Source organism: Lolium rigidum, chromosome 2, assembly GCF_022539505.1.
Source record: "Lolium rigidum isolate FL_2022 chromosome 2, APGP_CSIRO_Lrig_0.1, whole genome shotgun sequence".
NCBI classification, from domain to species: domain Eukaryota; kingdom Viridiplantae; phylum Streptophyta; class Magnoliopsida; order Poales; family Poaceae; genus Lolium; species Lolium rigidum.
In genome coordinates, this window is record NC_061509.1 from 258879229 (window position 1) to 258897525 (window position 18297).

The 18297-nt window shown below is 41.6% G+C and overlaps 2 protein-coding genes across 2 annotated transcripts; both read right to left on the bottom strand.

Moving 5' to 3' along the window:
• Window positions 1-2422: 2422 nt before the first annotated feature.
• Window positions 2423-2968, bottom strand: LOC124690820 (pathogenesis-related protein PRB1-3-like). The gene has a single exon (XM_047224151.1). The coding sequence runs from the start codon at window positions 2966-2968 to the stop codon at window positions 2423-2425; it is 546 nt and encodes a 181-aa protein (XP_047080107.1).
• Window positions 2969-12846: 9878 nt separating this feature from the next.
• LOC124688637 (transcription factor MYB36-like) lies at window positions 12847-15025 on the bottom strand. Its single transcript, XM_047222291.1, has 4 exons — window positions 14890-15025; window positions 13903-14032; window positions 13599-13702; window positions 12847-13289 (listed from the first exon to the last, which is right to left on the bottom strand). The coding sequence occupies exons 1-4, from the start codon at window positions 15023-15025 to the stop codon at window positions 12847-12849; spliced, it is 813 nt and encodes a 270-aa protein (XP_047078247.1).
• Window positions 15026-18297: the final 3272 nt, after the last annotated feature.

Here is an 18297-nt window from a genome sequence, read left to right on the forward strand (position 1 = left end):
GCATAGTTACGCCCATTGAGTGATGCATTCTCCTTACCAAGTGTGTTGAATAGTCTTAATATTTAATTTGATTCTATTACTGAGCATTAGTGCTCAGCATTCTAAGTGTGAACCTCATCCATCTTACCTAGTATATGCGTAGATGGATGATATCCCAATTTGTAGTCTTGGATAGCCGTTGAAAAATTTCCATGTCATGACGTTATATTCTTTTAAACATCCAAATTATAGTATATCCCATAAATTCTTCTACATGGTGTTCTAGAAAAAGTAACCCCAATAAATATTAATTTAATCTACATGGAGCATAGGCCAGCATGATGCAACATCCGTATCATGTTTGTTATATTTAGCTTAGGCTACATAGAAAGAAAATACATCGTACTTCTCTCATAATGGTGCATAGTACTATCAGATGTGGTAACACAAATCTCATATAATACCATGTAATTGTACATATATTTTCCAAATAGAAGTATGTGAAAATAAGTACGCCCATGGTCCTGGCACATGTTTGAAGACCGTGAATATGTTAGCAGTGGGGCAACTAATCGTTCCCTTGTAACTAGAAACAAATGCATGCAATCATTACGTAAATGTGATTCTTTTTTTGAATTTTTAAAAATATATATCCAACCATGTACCAGATTAGCAATATGTTTTCACTATTGGTTTAATCATGACGATATATTCAAAATTAAATCACATGTTGATAGTTTTTGACAATTTTTATATCAATAATTGTCATATTATAACATTCCTTTACTAACTTATCCATAAATTATAGCTACTTGGTTGCCCGACTACATAACGGCATTGTCCTTTCGCTTAACACTTGCTTGCATTTTTAGGTATAATATCATAGCTTACTTGTTGATAACAATTCAATACTAAATTTGTCGCTATACATGTTAAAATATATAAATTATTAACACTACACTATTATCATGTAGCCATTTTCATTTATTATGGTAATGATTATACCATAACATGGTGATTGATGGCGATAAAAAAATCCAGTGACACAAAACACCATGAGATCTTGTTTTCAAGCATTCACAAGATGAACTCAACTATGAAGATTACTAACCCGATTAACTAGTTTCGATAAATAATTCAGTTTTTTGGAGTTAAATAATTAATGTCAAGCAAATTTTCTCTATGCATGCACCTTTTCTACATAGTAAAAACATCATACTGAGGCATGATAAGGTAACACTTATGAAATGGTACTTAATTTTTTCTGATTTTCAATAGTGAATTACATGTTTTATCCCTTAGTTACTTAAGGTAACCTTTTCTACATAGTAAAAACATCATGATGACATAGGGCGTTGGATCGACACATAGTCGGAAGGTGCAGTCCTCGTGATACTATCTTTGGGACAAACGAGGATATTTACACATATAGACGAGATACCCTTTTAAGGAACATCGCAATGGTGCCACCATCCACACAAGATCTTGCGTTCGTGAAGCAGGTAGCTTTATCTCACATTCAACATATATGTATGTTTAAAGTAGTGTTTGGTGTTGTGAATTTTGTTTCATATATGCATGTTCGTATTTCTCGGAAGATTTAGCCACTCTATCCTAAATTAGGGGATTTTGTTAGTAGCTCAAATTACCCGCACTGCAACATTTTGTTGCAGACCAACACGAGATCTTGCCTAGATGGCATGCCATCACTGTCTTTTTGACATGAATCCATGTATCCCGTGTAAATACCCTCTCATGACCGCCATAAGTGTCTAGGAGAAGTACATCTCAGAGTTGTTCACCGAGTAAACACTTCACGTCGCCCTGACTAGCGGGACGTACGAAAAATTTCAGAATGCTGAAAAGGGGTAAAAACAGATACATGGTTTCTTAAATGGTGCAACCTTGAAGAAATTTTCATAATGTCACAAATGTATAAGTAGTGGGCAAAAAAAGGAATTCACAATTTCCAAAAACCGTCGTACTGAAAAAAAAAAGGTCTCTATATGAAGGGGAAAAAAACTGCACATATAACCCTATTTAACATATCGGTAATGCTACACATACGGACGTTTAGCTTACGGACTCACGATGGCGCAGCACACAGGGAGGTCGTTTCCGATTTTTCAGCAACGAATCAAATCTGAACCAACCGGTATATTACACATCAGCCTGTAACTCTTTCCGTAAGCAAATAATCCGTACGTTTAGGATTACCGTTAACATATTTACCTAGGAAGCCTTATTATCCATATTCCATAGTAACAAATAAATAATGAATCAATCGGGGCTGTACAAATCAGGGGATCGCACGATCCACGTAGACAGCAAATTATCATGCAAAGCCTGTATCCGGCCGAATGGTCGACAGGACGACGGCGGAACAGCCTCCCCTCGCGTCCAAACATATACAATCACGCTTTCCCGATCCCGTACGTGTCGACTAGTAGGGCTTCATGCCGACGTAGTTGCCTGGCGGGTTGTACTTGCACACGGCGATCGTGCCTTTCCCGCCGGGGCACGGCGCCATGGCGCACCCGACCTTGGTGGTGCCGCGCCAGACGACCTGGGTGTAGTGCCCGCACGCCCCCCGGGCGCCGCTGCAGGTGTTGGAGCCGTGGTCGTACATGGCCCGCTCCTTCGCCACCCACGCCGCCACCACCGTCTCCGGCGCCCACCGGCCGCTGCCGCTGCCGTAGAAGAGGTTCTCCCCGAACGCGCCGTGCGAGTGGACGAGCGCGCAGCCGGTGCGCGCGCGCAGCAGCGCGTACACGCGCGCGTTCAGCTCCAGCGCCGCGCTCCACGCCAGCGGCGGCACGCCGACCGCGCGGCGGGCCGCGTTGTGTGGGGCTAGGTAGCGGGACGCCTGGGCCTGGCTGCTCTTCCTGTAGCCCCGGGCGTCGGCTCCGTCGGCAAAGAGGAGGAGCGCGACGGCGCCGACGAGGAGGAGGGTGGCGACCCCGACGGGGACGCGGCGTGGACGCGGCATTTCGGTGGCGAGCTTTCTTTTGGTTTTGTGATGATGACCAGGTGCAGTTGACCTGCGTAGGTGTTGTTCGTGTGATGTATGTACTGATGTATATCGTGGTATATATATAGTATAGGAGCTTGGCGTCGGAGAATTTCTATGCTGGGCAGCTGTTGGAGCACAGGGGTGGTGCCCATGTTGGATGCCATGGAATCGAGGAAGATAAGGTCCACGCCAGCTTGCTTAGCTAGCTAGCAATACGCGTTAATCAATCTGCTCCTATATGTTTGTTGCGTGATCTGGGGTGCAAGAATAGACATTATATGGGGATGTAAGGATCCAGTGATCCTCTGTCTGCCAATCCATGGCGAGAACGAACGAACTGATGGGAGAACAAAAATTATTGCCGTCTCCAACAGCATCGTGGAGCATTGCCGAGTCCTTGCTCGTGGAGGTGGAGCCGTGGAACCTATTCATCGCTCATTGCGAGCCCCATCTGGGGCGCCGCAGAGGGGAAATATTGGTTGGGCCGGCCCATTACTAGCGATGGGCGTGCTTTCTCTTCTCGGGTTTTTGTGCGTTCGGATGCGTTTTCTGTTTCCTGTTTTTCTCGGTTTTTCATTTTCTGTTCGGATTCTTTTCCGGTTTTCCATCTTCTCTTTTTTCTACAATCTTTATTCTAATATGAACAACCAAATTTTTTTCCGGTTTCTACAAACTTTGAAATCTGAATAATTTTTTTAAATCCAACCAAATTTAAATTTAAACATTTTTAAAATTTGAACATTTTTAAAACTGAACATTTTTAAAATTTGCACAGTTTTCAAATATGATTTTTTTTAAACTTAAATTTTTTTCAACTCTGAACATTTTTCTAGTTTGACCATTTTTTGAATTTGAATACTTTTTAAATCTGAACATTTTTCAAATCTGAACAATTTTCTAATTTGAACATTTTCAGTTAAACTTTTTCAAATTTTGAACAGTTTTCAAATTCAAACATTTCATAAAAGTTTTAATATTTTTCGAAACGAAACAACCAGAAAAACACAACAGATAGCATGTAGCGATGGTTCATCCCGAACGAGGCAGCTCGTGCAAGCACGAGAGATAAATAGGCCCGGCCCAGGTGGTGTATCCTTGAGCGATATGGTCCGAACAGATCACTTAAAGCGATGTATAGAACCTCCCAGGTGGAGCCGTGGAGGTGGGTCACGGTGCATTTTGAGTTGTTCTGCACCATCCCGCTAGGTGATACTTTTTTTTTCTTTTCTGTTCATGAGCCTCCTATGTGCACGCCCCAGCGTTTGGGCTAAGAAACACGGGAAGAAAAAGAAAGAACGGGCGTAACGAATCCAGGATACCCAACAACCATTAACATTTTTTTATTTGATCATCATGGAGGGAGAGTTTTTGTAAGGGGACCATGGAGGGTGCAACCAAGGTTGCGGCGCAAGCGCAACATTGCAACCGGTGCACCCAACTTGAAAACACCTGTTAAAAGTTAACACAAATGCTGAAACTAATTCGCATAAAGATAGAACAAATATTTTTACCGTCTCACAAATTTCAAGTTCATTCGAATCACGATGAAGGAAACCAAAAAGACAAATGAGTAGTAGCTATTTGAAACTAGGCTGTGAGTTGACCTCATTAATGTTGTAATAACTTTTTTTTCAAGTTGTGGCTCAAAAATAAATTTGGAAAGTTGGGACATCATAACCGCACATTATACCTCCATCCCGGTTTATAGAACTTGCACACATTTTTAGGTCGTCAATTTAACCAACGTAGTACAAAATATATACTACAAGATATATACAATTAGAAAGTTTAGATCATGTACTTTTAATGATATAATTTTTGTAGTGTAAAACTTATACTATAGTAGTTAAATTGACGACCTTGGAATACGCGTAGGTCCTGTAAACCGGGACGGAGGGAGTATGTGCTAGTTTATTTTCACTCATGTGTTTTTTATGTGTGGTGCACCGGTTGCACCACAAGTTTGCATGCACCGGATAACCCTCGCGTATATGCGATAGCATATGAACGACTTTTTGTTTTCCATTTCGGCTTTCCCTTCTTTCCTTTCTTGTTGTTTTATTATTTATTAGATTTTAAATTTATTAGACCTATATAATTTAGTTTGGTAGAAAACTTACAATTTATATATGGAAGCTTATTTCTATTGTATATAACTTTCTCATGAGTTAGGTGGACATAGTTGTTAAGTAGTGAAGACGTTTTATGGAACAAATTATTTTCCATATATATCGATAAAAAATATCTAGAAGTTTCATGGAAATTTTATTAATTAGAAATACTAACAATTTATTATACATGAACATTTTTCATATAATGAAAGTGCATGGATACCCCATGTATGATTTTTGGAAATTAGTGGAAATCCTTATGGACTGATACTTGCATTGAGTTATATTTGTAGGATTTATCCATAGGCCACACTTGAACCATTTGTTGGCGCCAAGGTTGAAATAAGAAGATAATGAAGAAGATCAAGCGATGGCTAAGATTTTAAAAGGGTGATCTGAAGAATGGACATGTGTGATTTGAGCCTATTGGAAGCATGTATTGGATAATAAGAAGATTGTGTGAGCATCACGGTTGTAAAGAATGATTCAAGATTGGTCAAGTCGAAGCGCAAATTAAAGATGAGCAATCTAGAAGATATCATATGCTTGAAGCTTGTTGTACATTTGGTGATCTTGGATATCCGAAGATATTCCTAAAGAGAGCTCTCCCATAGTGGAGTATGGGGAGCAATTTGCAAGACTTCACCATTCAAGAACAACCAACAAAGGTCTTCCGTCTTGAGAGGATTAAGATAACTATCATCTTGCTTAAGTTGAATGTGCAAGGAATTTTGTATCCTTGTTATGTTTTCTCTTTTTCTAGTTTCTTGTTGTTTGTTGGGATACCGGGTTTTAGGATCGGTAGTCGTACTATCAATAGGGCCTCTCCAGTGAGTAACTTGATCGTATCGTTCAGAGAGAGCTCAAACATTTTCATACTTGGCATCATATTTCTTGGTTGCTATTTGTATATTATCCATTTTAGGATTTAGAGATTGTGGTTATTTTCATGACAAGCTCTATTTCATCAAAAACGTATTACGTACGCAAAACTTGTTGTGTTTTCGATGTAAGAGGTTTGACAATTTTTTGTGTAGAGAGGTACCACACCTCTATATTACTTGAAAAAACTCCTTTCTGACTGTCATTATATTTCGAACAAAATTAGTTGCATATTAAAGTCTCCTAGTTTGAGTTCCCGTTTTCAATTTTGGAGGTTTTAAGGGTTTATCTTTGTAGTTTGGTCAAACATTTCATCTTGTGTTCTTATGCTCTGTGGCTGTAGATGTTCATATGAATGATGTTGTAGAGCTCGTTGTTGTGATTCCAATGATCCCAAGATCATCGAATTAAGAGTCTGGCTAAGAAAATAGAGACATTTTAGGTTTGTGGTGTCTTCCTAGACAGGCTGGTCTAACATGGGCAGTGAGTCTGACCCGTCGGACTAGTCTGACGCTGGTCTAGGCTAGGTCCGTCTGGGCCTTTTCTTCTCTGGTTTTGGTCAAAACTTGGGGCCGTGAGTGGTCTGATCGGGTCAGACCAAATAGCCTTGAACTGGACCAAGGAAGTAAGGCCAACCATCCATGGAGGTTTTCTCCAATTACAGTTATATTTGGGGGGGGGGGTATTTAAGGGGTCCTCTTCCCCAACGGATCCCAAGTTCTTAAGGCCAGGCCATTTTTCTCATCCATTTTTCACCCTCTTGAGTAGTGGCGTTGCCACACCATCAAGGTTGTGATGTCATTTCGAAGCTGTGGTTTTAAATACATGTGTTTTTAATGAGTTTATAATATATTTTTTCATTACTTATACTTGTATACTAAGGATTTGCCAAAAATGTATGTGGTCAATTGACCACACTGCTCTCTATGTGGCTTAACCACTACTCTTAATCTTCCCTTTTCTCCACTCTCTCCATGATTCGTGCACCACTTGAGGGGAAGAGAGAGGAGATCTGCGTCTCTACCAATCAATCCCTCCTCTTTGTGAAGGGATCCCACTAGATCTAGATCTTGGAGAAATTTGGTGTTCACCTTATTTTTTATTCCTCTATTATTCCCCATAGATTTTTTTAGTTTTGATTGCATTTGGTAGTGATGGTATTGCATTTGGTGCATCTATTTGAGTTCTCCCTTGAGACTAGTGAAGTGAAAGTTCGTGAGCTATTACCCTCAGATGCTTATACCCTGAGATTGTTCCTCTTGGGTTCTCGGACTCTAGGCGTCTTTGTAGCTTTGTGACCTTGGTGATGATTACTTCGGAGCCTCGAATTCAGTTGTGGAGATTACCCCAAGCTTGAGGCATTTTTATTGCGGATTACATGGGAGCCTTGAATTTAGTTGTGGAGATTACCCCAAGGTTGGAGCATTTTATTGTGGATTACATGGGAGCCTCCAACTGAGTTGTGGAGATTTCCCCAAGATTTAATGGGTTCGGTGACCGCTCTGAAGGGTTGCATACTGGATGGAAGATTTCCCTTTTCGTGGAAAGGTTCGAGGAGAATATGGCGCTTGGGGAGCATTCTACCTCCACACAATTCCAAAGGAGAGTAGCACTCCCAAGGTTGTGAACTTTGAGACACATCATCGTTCCTACTTGCCTTAGTTATATGTTGAGAGCCTCCGTGCTTGAAGTTATATATATCTTTCTATCACATAGTTACTTGTGTTCCTTAGCGTAAATAAAAAATCATACTTTTCCATCTAGGAAGCTTTCAAGATCATAATGTTGATCTTCACACAGGTAACCCTAGTATATAGGTTTTGTGCTTGATAAATCATACCCTATTTTTATTCCGTATTTTTTTCAAACCAATATCGTAAAAAAATTAAACAGCCTATTCACACCCCCCCACGCCTCTAGGCGGCATTCATGTGCTTACGTATATGATGGAACATATGTTTGAGGACTTCTTTAAATACCAAGTCTTGTAGATGACAAATCATTTTTATCAATTCTTTAAAAATCTTACTTGAAATACATGGATATCAGTTGATACATCGGAACATTTTTTGCTCAAACAAAGTAAAAGAAATGTACTATGCATTTCTAGACCATGGATGACAACGTATCCAATGTGATTAATGGATCATGCATAATTAAGGGAGATGTTGGGTCTCCAACGATAAATCAATGATCAAATTTTGCACAAATTGGCTCCATCCTGTCGATGGTAACTATTTCAACTAGTTGTGTTGATAGTTAGCCAACTTTTATACGAAGTAAGGAATTTATGTACTCGTTGGTCAAAAACAAAATTAGGTATATGTACGTAGACTACTGCTAAAAGTAGTCCCCTCCCCCTCCAAGATACAAGACCGTTACATTCGCTAGTCTATCACGAACTGAAATATAAACTTCCACAAAATCTTGTTGGGCTACTCGATCTCTCATCCAAGAATTAGGTGTGGTCACAGTGCTTCCTCTTATGTACTTATAACTTCTTGATATTAATGATCTATATAATATAAAAATGAAAATCTAAATTTGTTACAAACAATTATTTTTAAACAATTAAGAATCTACATTCAATAGTCAACTATTACTTCATACCATGTATTGTAAATTTCTTTGCTCGATCAAATTATGAATACTACAATCCATTTAATGATATGTTTTTTTTGCTTTATGAAGGAGCTCATTAGACTTAATACTATTATAATTTGTTACTTGTTTTTACCTTCAACTTTCTGTGTGAAAAGTTCTATTTGTATTGGTGTATGGCATTTGATTTGCAGTGTATGGTAGCCATTGTACATTTTCCATGGTCATGAAGCCGTATTGTTTGCACCCTCCAAAGTATTCTTAACAAGATCTTTTTAAACATGTAAAATGATGTGCACAATCATATGCCATTAAAATAAATTTACGAACCTCACATTGAAGGACACTAATCCTAAAAAAATACATAGATCCATAAAGAGTTGATCCTTTGAGAAAGAAGTCCCTCAAATATTAATTCCACATGAAAGATCAAATATTTCGATGATAGCAGTCATCGTAGATGGATATTTCTGAAGTAAACATCACACACGAGGTTAATAATTTCGTCCATGGTAACTAGACATCACAATTTCCTTAAAAGATCATATTGCCAACTTTTTTTTATTACCACCTGTTTGTGATAACTAGACATCACATACATGTTTTGAATTAAAACTAAGAATAGATTGTTCGGCCCAAGTAAGCAAACCCCACTAGCAACACCCACTTGTGCCGCTATATAAGGAAGTTCTGGAAATCACAGCCCCACCCCACCCATGAAGACTCACCCCATCCCTAAAAAATCAGTCATACCTTACTTTTGCTACCTCCATACCATAAACCCTACTCCCCAGGGTTACCCATCTCTCTTTGGCACCAACGCACTCAGGCCCAAACCACATGTGCCATGCACGTTGAGGAAACCAAGGTAAATCATCCTACAAACTAATATCCAAGCCACCTTACAGTGCCCACGTTTGGAAGCATGCACCATGAACCACATCCAATGCCATACGGAAGTAGGGAGTAAAAAAAAAGTATTTCCCGCGTTCCTTGGCCTTGTCTATCCATACCAATCAATAACCTACTTAGTCACTTCCATGTGTGGCCCCGATCAATCCATTAAACCATAAATTTCCTAATCATTTCCGAAAATTTGTGAAGTATGCAAGTTATAATTATAATGTGGGTTTCATCTTCATTGCCAATATGAATGAGGTTTCTGAAAAGTTCACGTACCTCCTAGGTGGTCTGAAAATTTATTTGTTGTTCCTTTGATGCCACATGGTTTGTATATTTCCGGTGTAACACCATCAACATGCAATCCTATTTTAGCATTCATTCCAGTGCCGCTTAGGTAAATGATCAATTCTTTGCTTCTCCTAAAATAATGTGCCAAGAGGATATCATTTGCATTTTTGAATTTCTTACTAGTAATTTCAATACAAACAAGGGATCCTACATATTTCTCACTTTATGAATTAAGATCAGCCATATGATCAATTGTTCAGCCGCTATGAATCATTACCGGCCTTTGTAGCAACCGACAATGCAGATTATCTCATCACTATTGGAGTATTACGGTGAAACCTTGTGTCGTCAACGACACCAATAGTTCCAATCATGTCATCACCAATTGGTTCTATACAATTCCACACACAAAAATTACAAAGTTACACTTTGGGTCTTGACCGACTAATCTAGGTTTCATCTTAATCTAATAATTAAAATAGGCAAAACTATTTGCCAATTTTGTGATCCTCCACAAGCATTTGTGTAAGATTTTTGTAGAAATTTTGGACAACTAAAAAGGAATGTGGTTGGTATCATCGAGTAAAATAGTTCAACCAAAATTATACCCCTACGACCCCTTTACATAAACAATTGTAACACTATACTGTGAATAAATATATATCATTCTACAAGCATTGTTCTGATACTGGAAATATTTATTGGGAAAGATAGAAAAAATGACACAAAAATTTGGACGGCTGATGGGAAATGAAAAAAAAAACATAGCAGATCAAATACCTTCCCATAACAGGTGATGAAAAATATTGGATAAGTGCATGTCTTCCTATGGTGCGCTAATACTAACCCCAATCGATGAGCCGTCATTTCTTATACTGGAAATATTTATTGGGAAAGACAGAAAAAATGACACAAAAATTTGGACGGCTGATGGGAAATGAAAAAAAAAACATAGCAGATCAAATACCTTCCCATAACAGGTGATGAAAAATATTGGATAAGTGCATGTCTTCCTATGGTGCGCTAATACTAACCCCAATCGATGAGCCGTCATTTCTTATTGGTTGACGGTGGTGGAACAAGGTCCATCCATCTTGGTTGATCGGATATGACATATGATCCATATATTGTCGGCTATACTAGGCCATCAATGATATTCTATTATACACCTCCTCCTCGCGCTGCATTTTATGTTGTCTTATCTTTTCTATATGTGTGAATGGTTCCAAAAAGTGTTCGACTCTCCCAAATTACCATGGCTTTATACTTATATCCCTCATCACACATGGGTGTTTGGGGAGTATTCAACGACTTGACGAGGACACCCACTCATCAGCCAACACCGAAGACCGATGGATAAATCATAAGGAGTCATGCGAAAAAAATCATGATCAAGGGAAGATGAATTGGTGAAAATAGAAGCATACACATCTGTGGCCTTGCAAAGTTTCCATGCAAGATTCAAGATAAATTAGGAGGCACAGTTGCATAACCATATGTGCATTTTCAAATGCATTTCCATGCTAAGACCAAATGGAGTCGATGATGGCTCTTTGACAAGGGATTGTGAATGATAAGCACAGGGAAACAACATATACGACATTTCCCAAAACGTACATATTAGTTAGAGATTTACTAAGAAGAAATAAGAGCGCACATGCACATGTGAACGCTGACATAAATCCTATTATTATATCCTTGACAATGCTATGCTTTCAACTTATGCTCCTTTACTTTGACACAAGTTCATTGTTGAAGGAAATGAATAATTTCCGAGCCTGCAAACAAAATAGCTAAAGAAACAAAGTTGGTGAAACAAGTTTTGAGTTAATCTAATACTTTCAACATTTGCCTTTTTAATTATTGTGTCTCACCACCATACTGTAAGAGCAACGTGATAATGGTCCATACCACTAAAATTTACTTTCTAACTATTTATAAACCTTGCATCATTTGACGGTGTGAAGCCAATGTAATGATCAATTATATTGGAGGTATCCAGACTATTAAAGGTTGTGTGATATTTGAGAAGCTTGTCGATAACTCTTCAAGTTGACTTCTTATTCGCACAGAAAGGCAATGAAAATGCTGAGTCATTTTGAATCTTGGTCTGACCTAGCTAAGAGATTGTATAGATCTTGTTGTAACTTTTAACACTATCCCCCACCCTTTAGGGACCTTTGGTTAAACCATTCAGCTACAAGCTTAGGAACAATGACTACGAGAAATACTTATTGCCTTAGATCTTGCTGATTCGCGAGAGGGAGTCTTTGTTTTCCCCAAATTTGTGCTCTATGATTCTGACCATTTTGTGTGGATTGGTACTGGTTTGTGGTTCTGCAATTGTCTGGACAGCGGGGTGAAGTTCTTACGACTTGAGATCGCCTTCTCCAACGTACGAGACGCATCCAACCTTGGCCAGTTGAAGCTAGTTATTCTGGCTTCTTGGAGCTAGTTATCCTCCCCAATTTCGATTCTACGACGTGAAGATTAGGACAAACCTTGGCATGGATTTCTCTATCGGGTTTGTGTTTTGTCACAACTTCTATAATCACTGGCACAAACGTACTGAAACCCGTAGGTGATGGTTTGTTCTTATGGAACAGTATGAAGGGGCAATGCATGAGAGAACAAATGATGCAATATCAAGCCGTGAAGGTTTGCTGTTCTAGCATGAGCGTGCCCTAATATTAGTGACGCGAAACTTTGTACATCTTGAGGCGATGACTGTGTATCTGATCGGTCACATTGAATGCACCCGCCTGATTTTTCCAGCTACAAAAAACATCTTGTGTTTAGGCAGTTAGGCTGACACGACAGAATTCCTTCACATACATATGCATCCGACCACTGGCGCGCATATGCAATAGAAATAACACACAAACATATGATCTTCAAAGAATATATGGATTAAACCAATAGCACTGAATCACATACATACTTACAAATGTATTAACAAGCAAGTTTAAGATCGACAGATCGAAACATACATGCATATTATAACCTATCAATTGGATCATTGGAGTGTATACGTAACGTAGTAATGTACTGTAACTAGCACACAAACTATTATTGATCATACCCTAACACGAAATCCTGCAGATTAATGGAGTTGCTGCCTTGGAGCTGGAGCTGACTGGCGCCGGTCGTAGGAGCATAGTCGCAAGACGCCATCCACGTCGAGAACCTCTCGTCCGCTCCCACGACGGCACCGCCATCTGGACACTGCAGCTCTGGCAGCGGAGGAACTCCGCCTTGAAAACCTCCGGCCGCGGCTAGCTGCTTGCTGTAGAGGAAGTCGTATAGCTCGTCAACGTGGCCGTAGCCGAAGCCACCACCTACCATTGGTTCCGAGCTCATCTCGACGGTGCTGGACACGTCGGAAGCCTCGCCGGCAGGAGAGCAGAACCCTAGCTTGGATCGCTCCTCGAAGCTACCCGGCACCGGCATGTAGGTCGCGCCCGAGGAAGAGTTGAGTTGCTCCGATTCAGCGGCGGACAGGGTGTGACCAGCGACCAAACTCTGCGATTGGTGGTACGCGCTGAGAGTGGTCGTGGCGACGGCGTCCGTCGGAGACTCGAGCTTCGGCCACTGTGGTGGCGCGTTGCCGGCCATGGCGCCGCAGCCGAACGCACTGTAGATACCCTGCAAGCGCATGTGGAGCTGGATGCGCTCGAGCGCAGACGAGCTCAGGGATGCGTGTGACGTTGCTGCAGCGGCGCCGTTAACGTTGTTGCCCCCGCTGCCGCTCGCCGTGGCCGCCGCAAGATAGGAAGAGTAGGGCGTCGTTGACGCGTCTTGGCCTCCGCGCATGCGGCGGGAGGGCGCGCGCTTGCCGAGGAGCTTCTTCTTGAGCTTGGTGTTCCAGTAGTTCTTGATGTCGTTGTCTGTCCTTCCCGGCAGCTGCGCCGCGATGATCGACCACCTACATCCATGCTCGCTTACATTAGTTTTTTCGATAAATGGCGTTTTTTACTAAGTTTAAGCAATACACCCGGCCTCTGCATAACTAGGATGCACACAACCGTTTTTGATTCTCAAAACACACCGAGAATTAAAGAGAATTTCGTCGGTGATTAGAACACGGTGCATGCGATGAAGAAGATGAATTTGGGTTACATCTACCTGCTGCCGATGCTAATGTAGAGGCTGCAAATGATGTGCTCCTCTTCTTCGGTGAAGTCCCCGTGCTTGATGTTTGGCCTCAGATAGTTGAGCCATCTCAGCCTGCAGCTTTTGCCACACCTCTTCAGCCCTGGAATCAACAAATCATGTATAGATCTTCAGTGACAAATCTAGCAACACACCATTGATACAACAAAAACTATTAATTGTCATAGTATAGTGCAGTATAATTAATTAGTTGATAATTGGCATATAATTAATTTTATTACGCTGGGCCACTGGCAAGAAACCAGCGGAGATTATATGTTCACTAGCTAGTAATTGGGTAAATCTTAATCGCATGATCTAATATCTTCGTGCAATTACCAATCTACTTCCCAGTTTCCATATTTTATAGAAAGCAATAGTTGCTTCTTTGTCAAGCTGATCGATCCCATCTAGCTAGATCTGTCACTGTGCGACAAACAAATAAGCCAATCCATGGATGGAACATCATAGCTTTCTTGTCATCAAAAGTTTAAACTAACTGTAATTTCATTGGTTGTAATTTAAAACTAAAGGTTGAATGGGCTACCAGACCAATCTCATTGTCCCAACCTACCTTGGTTCTTCCGGCTCAAGGTTAGATAGAGGGGAAAGGAGGAAGATATGCTTAGAAAGTTGAGATCAAAAGGGCAGATATATCCTGTGAAAATGTTGGCTTTCAAACTGACTAAGCACAAAAAGCATACAGTCATAGTACTGGCTAGCTTGTTCCATAGGTAGTAGGCTAGGTAGGCAACTATTTCCATGTCTTGGAACATTAATACTGGTCTCTATTTATGGGAAAATACAGACAGATGAGAAATGGCCAAATCTAGAGAAAGAGAGAGAGAGAGAGGGGGGGTGCAATTAACCACGAAAGCAAGTTCAACTGTGTTAGGCAAAAGCAAAGGAAAAAAGAACACCACCGGCCACGGCAAGACCTATCAAGATGGAACTACGTACCGATCTTCTGTGGGAGCGCGATCCAGTTGCCGCCGGTGCCGTTCTCGTCGATGTAGGCCTTGAGCTTGGCGTCCTCCTCCGGCGACCACGGCCCTTTCTTCACCGTCGCCTTGTCGCAGCACGGCGCCCTCCCCATGGCCGCCCAATGGATCAATCGATCTCCTTCTATTTCCCGGGACGCGCGGATATCGGTATGAAACTTGACCGGAGATCACCTGAGACGATCGATGGAGCAGTAGGACTGGTGATCGATGTGGGTAGCTGCGGTGTTGGACTGGGGACGGAGGAGTAGTAGTGACGGGTGTGATCGAGTTGGAAGAGACGAGGAAGGGGATGCGCGGAGCTTTATAGCTGGGACTGGGACTAGGCGAACACCGGGAGAAAAATGCGGGAGTGCCGCCTTGCCTTGTGATGTGACGGTTGCTTCCAGCCTTCCACAGGGACAGCGCGGGCTCCGGTCGTGGCTCCCATGCACTCAAAAGGATCGTCTCTGCCCAACAAACTGTGTGTGTTGCTCATGACATGCCTCGTGTGTGAGGCATCCAAATATTTCGAGTTAATTTTCGAGTTTAACCTTCGGAAACCAAGGTAAACTAAAAATATGAGTTATTTGCCAAGTGTATATTATTTAAAAGGATGTGATCAATTCTCAGTCAACTAAAATTAAGTGAATTCTCAGTCAGGGATGTTACTGAATCTTAGTTGCAATCGGTGCTGCCAGTTAATCACTGTCACAAATCACGAAGCAATCCAATGGTACGGGATATTTTCCTCCACTCCCTTCTCGGCATAGTGGAGTCCCACAAGTCATAGATGGACCTTGAATTCTTGGTATAAGCTTCAAGTACTTGGCGGAACTTGGTGCCCCTTCTTGGAGAAGGAGGTGTGGGTAGTTTTCCGGGCGTGTCGTGTGGCGAGGACCCTGCCCAAGCAACACCACGGGCTCAAAACAGAGTTCCTAGTATAGGCTTGATGTGTCATCTTCGTCATGGTTACTCTCGCCAAGTTCCACTCTTTTCGTTGGTGAAGCTTCCAGGGGTTGAACTAGACATTGTCGATCCTCCTTCCCAAGAGGATAAATACTTCTGCTCCATAGGACCACCACCATGTCAGTCTCATCCATATATCGACTAAATTAGTGGGCGAAACCTTGGCTTCAAGGTTATCCCAAGGTTTAGATCATTGGCTGAGGATAACCATTGTTCGCGCATAAAAAACTCAACATCAATGATAACTTCCATGGTGGTTCAACAGTCAACATGATACCTCAACCATCTCAAGGAACCTCGTGCCATGCTCAAGATGGTCATCACACATGGTTTCAACGCCATTTCATTGGAACTTCTCTTTGAGCTGCTTTAAGGGTCAGTTTTGGCCGTCGCTTCCAGAGTGGATTGCCATATCTCTCCACCTAACTAGTGAGTGTTTTTCAATAATGAGTCGGGGCCTCCGGTATGGCACTCCAAAGGATGCACAGAGTGACCTTCTCTTCTCCTATGTTGGTCATGATCCTCATTGCAACCATGAAGCTAGCGAAGGCTCGCGAGATTGGTATTATTTGGTGCCTTTAGAGTGCCCCCATCTTAGAGACATCCCTCCTTTACGTGAACAAAAAATATTTTTCTTTTGCTTCGAGTATAGGATAGCTATGGTTTGCAGCCTTCTCGCATTCTTCGGGCATGTTTTGGGGTTGTAGACCAACTTCAGAAAGTGATCGGCGGTGTCTCTCATCGGATTCTCGTATGGAGATACCCTTGATGCATCATCACCTTTAGGCTGCTAGTTGTGGCCCACTTCCGATCAAGTACCTCAAGATCCCCCTTGTGCTCCAGAAACCTTTTAGTGTCTCTTTTAATTTTTAGTGTGCCGGATTGGTGACCAAATCCCAACTTGGAATGCCCACATGTTGACCAAGGATGGGCAGCTAACCTTGGTTAAAGTGATGACCGTCCTGCCTTTTTCACTTGTCGATGTCCCTAAGCCTTAGAAGAAGATCTAGCAATAGGTGGACAATATACTCCGGGAATTGCTCGTGGCGGATAGGGGGTCACACATGGTTGTAATTATCGTGTCAATTGGGGGAAGGTTTGCCTCTCCTTGGAGATCGACGGGTTGGGGCTACGCAACCTCTTGAAGACCACAATTAGCCTCTCGGTTTGTTGGTTGGAGAATGCTACATACCCCATCCATCCTTTGTATGGTTTTGAGATGCAACTCTCCGCGGATGAGCATAATGTGTTTTTTTTGCATTAATGGTGGTTGCTTACGAAATCTCCACTCGCTTGTACGGAGGATCAATGGTTAGATGTGAAGGCCATCATCAGTACAACCCTTGACCTCCTATCTCTCATCTTGAGATGGATGAAATAAAATGATATACAGTTAGGGATGCATTGATTGATGGATGTTGGATCACCAACATCTAGAGGGAACTTAGAATATTGGCATTCTGGAATTATATCCATGTTTGGCTCATGGGCAAGGACTTGAAACTCTCGTCATTACTAGATATCCTAGTTTGGAGAGAGACGATAAATGGACATAATACTCACATTTCTCCTATTCCATCCTCTTCCAAGGGGTGGGTTTGGTCGTACCGAGGTCCTGGAAGCTTCACTGGTTCACTGTGGGTCCTTCCTAGGGTGAATTTATTTATCTGGCAAGTCTAGCAAGACTGGTGTTGGACCACTGAGAGGTTTGTGTGGCATGGCAAGCCGCCCTGCCCCATAAGGCTTGCTTTGTGACCAGTTGGTTGATACCATTACCCACCTTCTCACTGCCTTCTCCTTCTCATGCACCATGTGGCATGAGGTCCTCTCTTGTATCTGATCAATTGCCCAACTAAATGTAGTTGGAGAAGACTTGTGGAGAGGCAACAACAAACCATTCATTATGCGCCCACAGACACACATAAGGGGTCCTCCTCTCTAATCACGATCAATGCTTGGTGGATCTGAAAACACCGCAACAAAGTAATCTTCGACAACAGAAAACCATATGTCACCATTTTGCTTGACACAATCAAGGCATAGGCCGGGTTATGAGCGAAGTTAGAGGCGATAGTGATGGCGACACTACTTCTATCTTTGCCTTGCACTTAGTGTGTAACATTATAATTCTAGGGTTTTTACCCCCATTTTTTAGCTTGTACATAACGATTTCTTCTATGAATGCATCAAGAATTAAACCTTTTGCATTTTCTTGAGAGAAAAACAGCCCAACCTTCTAAATAATAGAACAAATGAAAAACATTTCTTCTAGGCAACCAAATTAAGTATTCACAAAGGGGGTGGCCTAATGCCAGTGCGATATTTTTCTTACATCAACTCGATAAGTTAATGATGGATGGTGGGTTTTCATTATAGAAACACAAGTACCTTCAGTTAGAACGCGGCGCCTATAAGAACG

Coding starts and splice junctions, on each gene's coding strand:
- LOC124690820 (XM_047224151.1), bottom strand. CDS start 2,968: ATGCCGCGTCCACGCCGCGTCCCCGTCGGGGTCGCCACCCTCCTCCTC.
- LOC124688637 (XM_047222291.1), bottom strand. CDS start 15,025: ATGGGGAGGGCGCCGTGCTGCGACAAGGCGACGGTGAAGAAAGGGCCG. Junction 14,033..14,889: donor CGCGCTCCCACAGAAGATCG/GTACGTAGTTCC, acceptor TGTTGATTCCAG/GGCTGAAGAGGTGTGGCAAA. Junction 13,290..13,598: donor CCTCGGCAAGCGCGCGCCCT/CCCGCCGCATGC, acceptor AGAGTTTGGTCG/CTGGTCACACCCTGTCCGCC.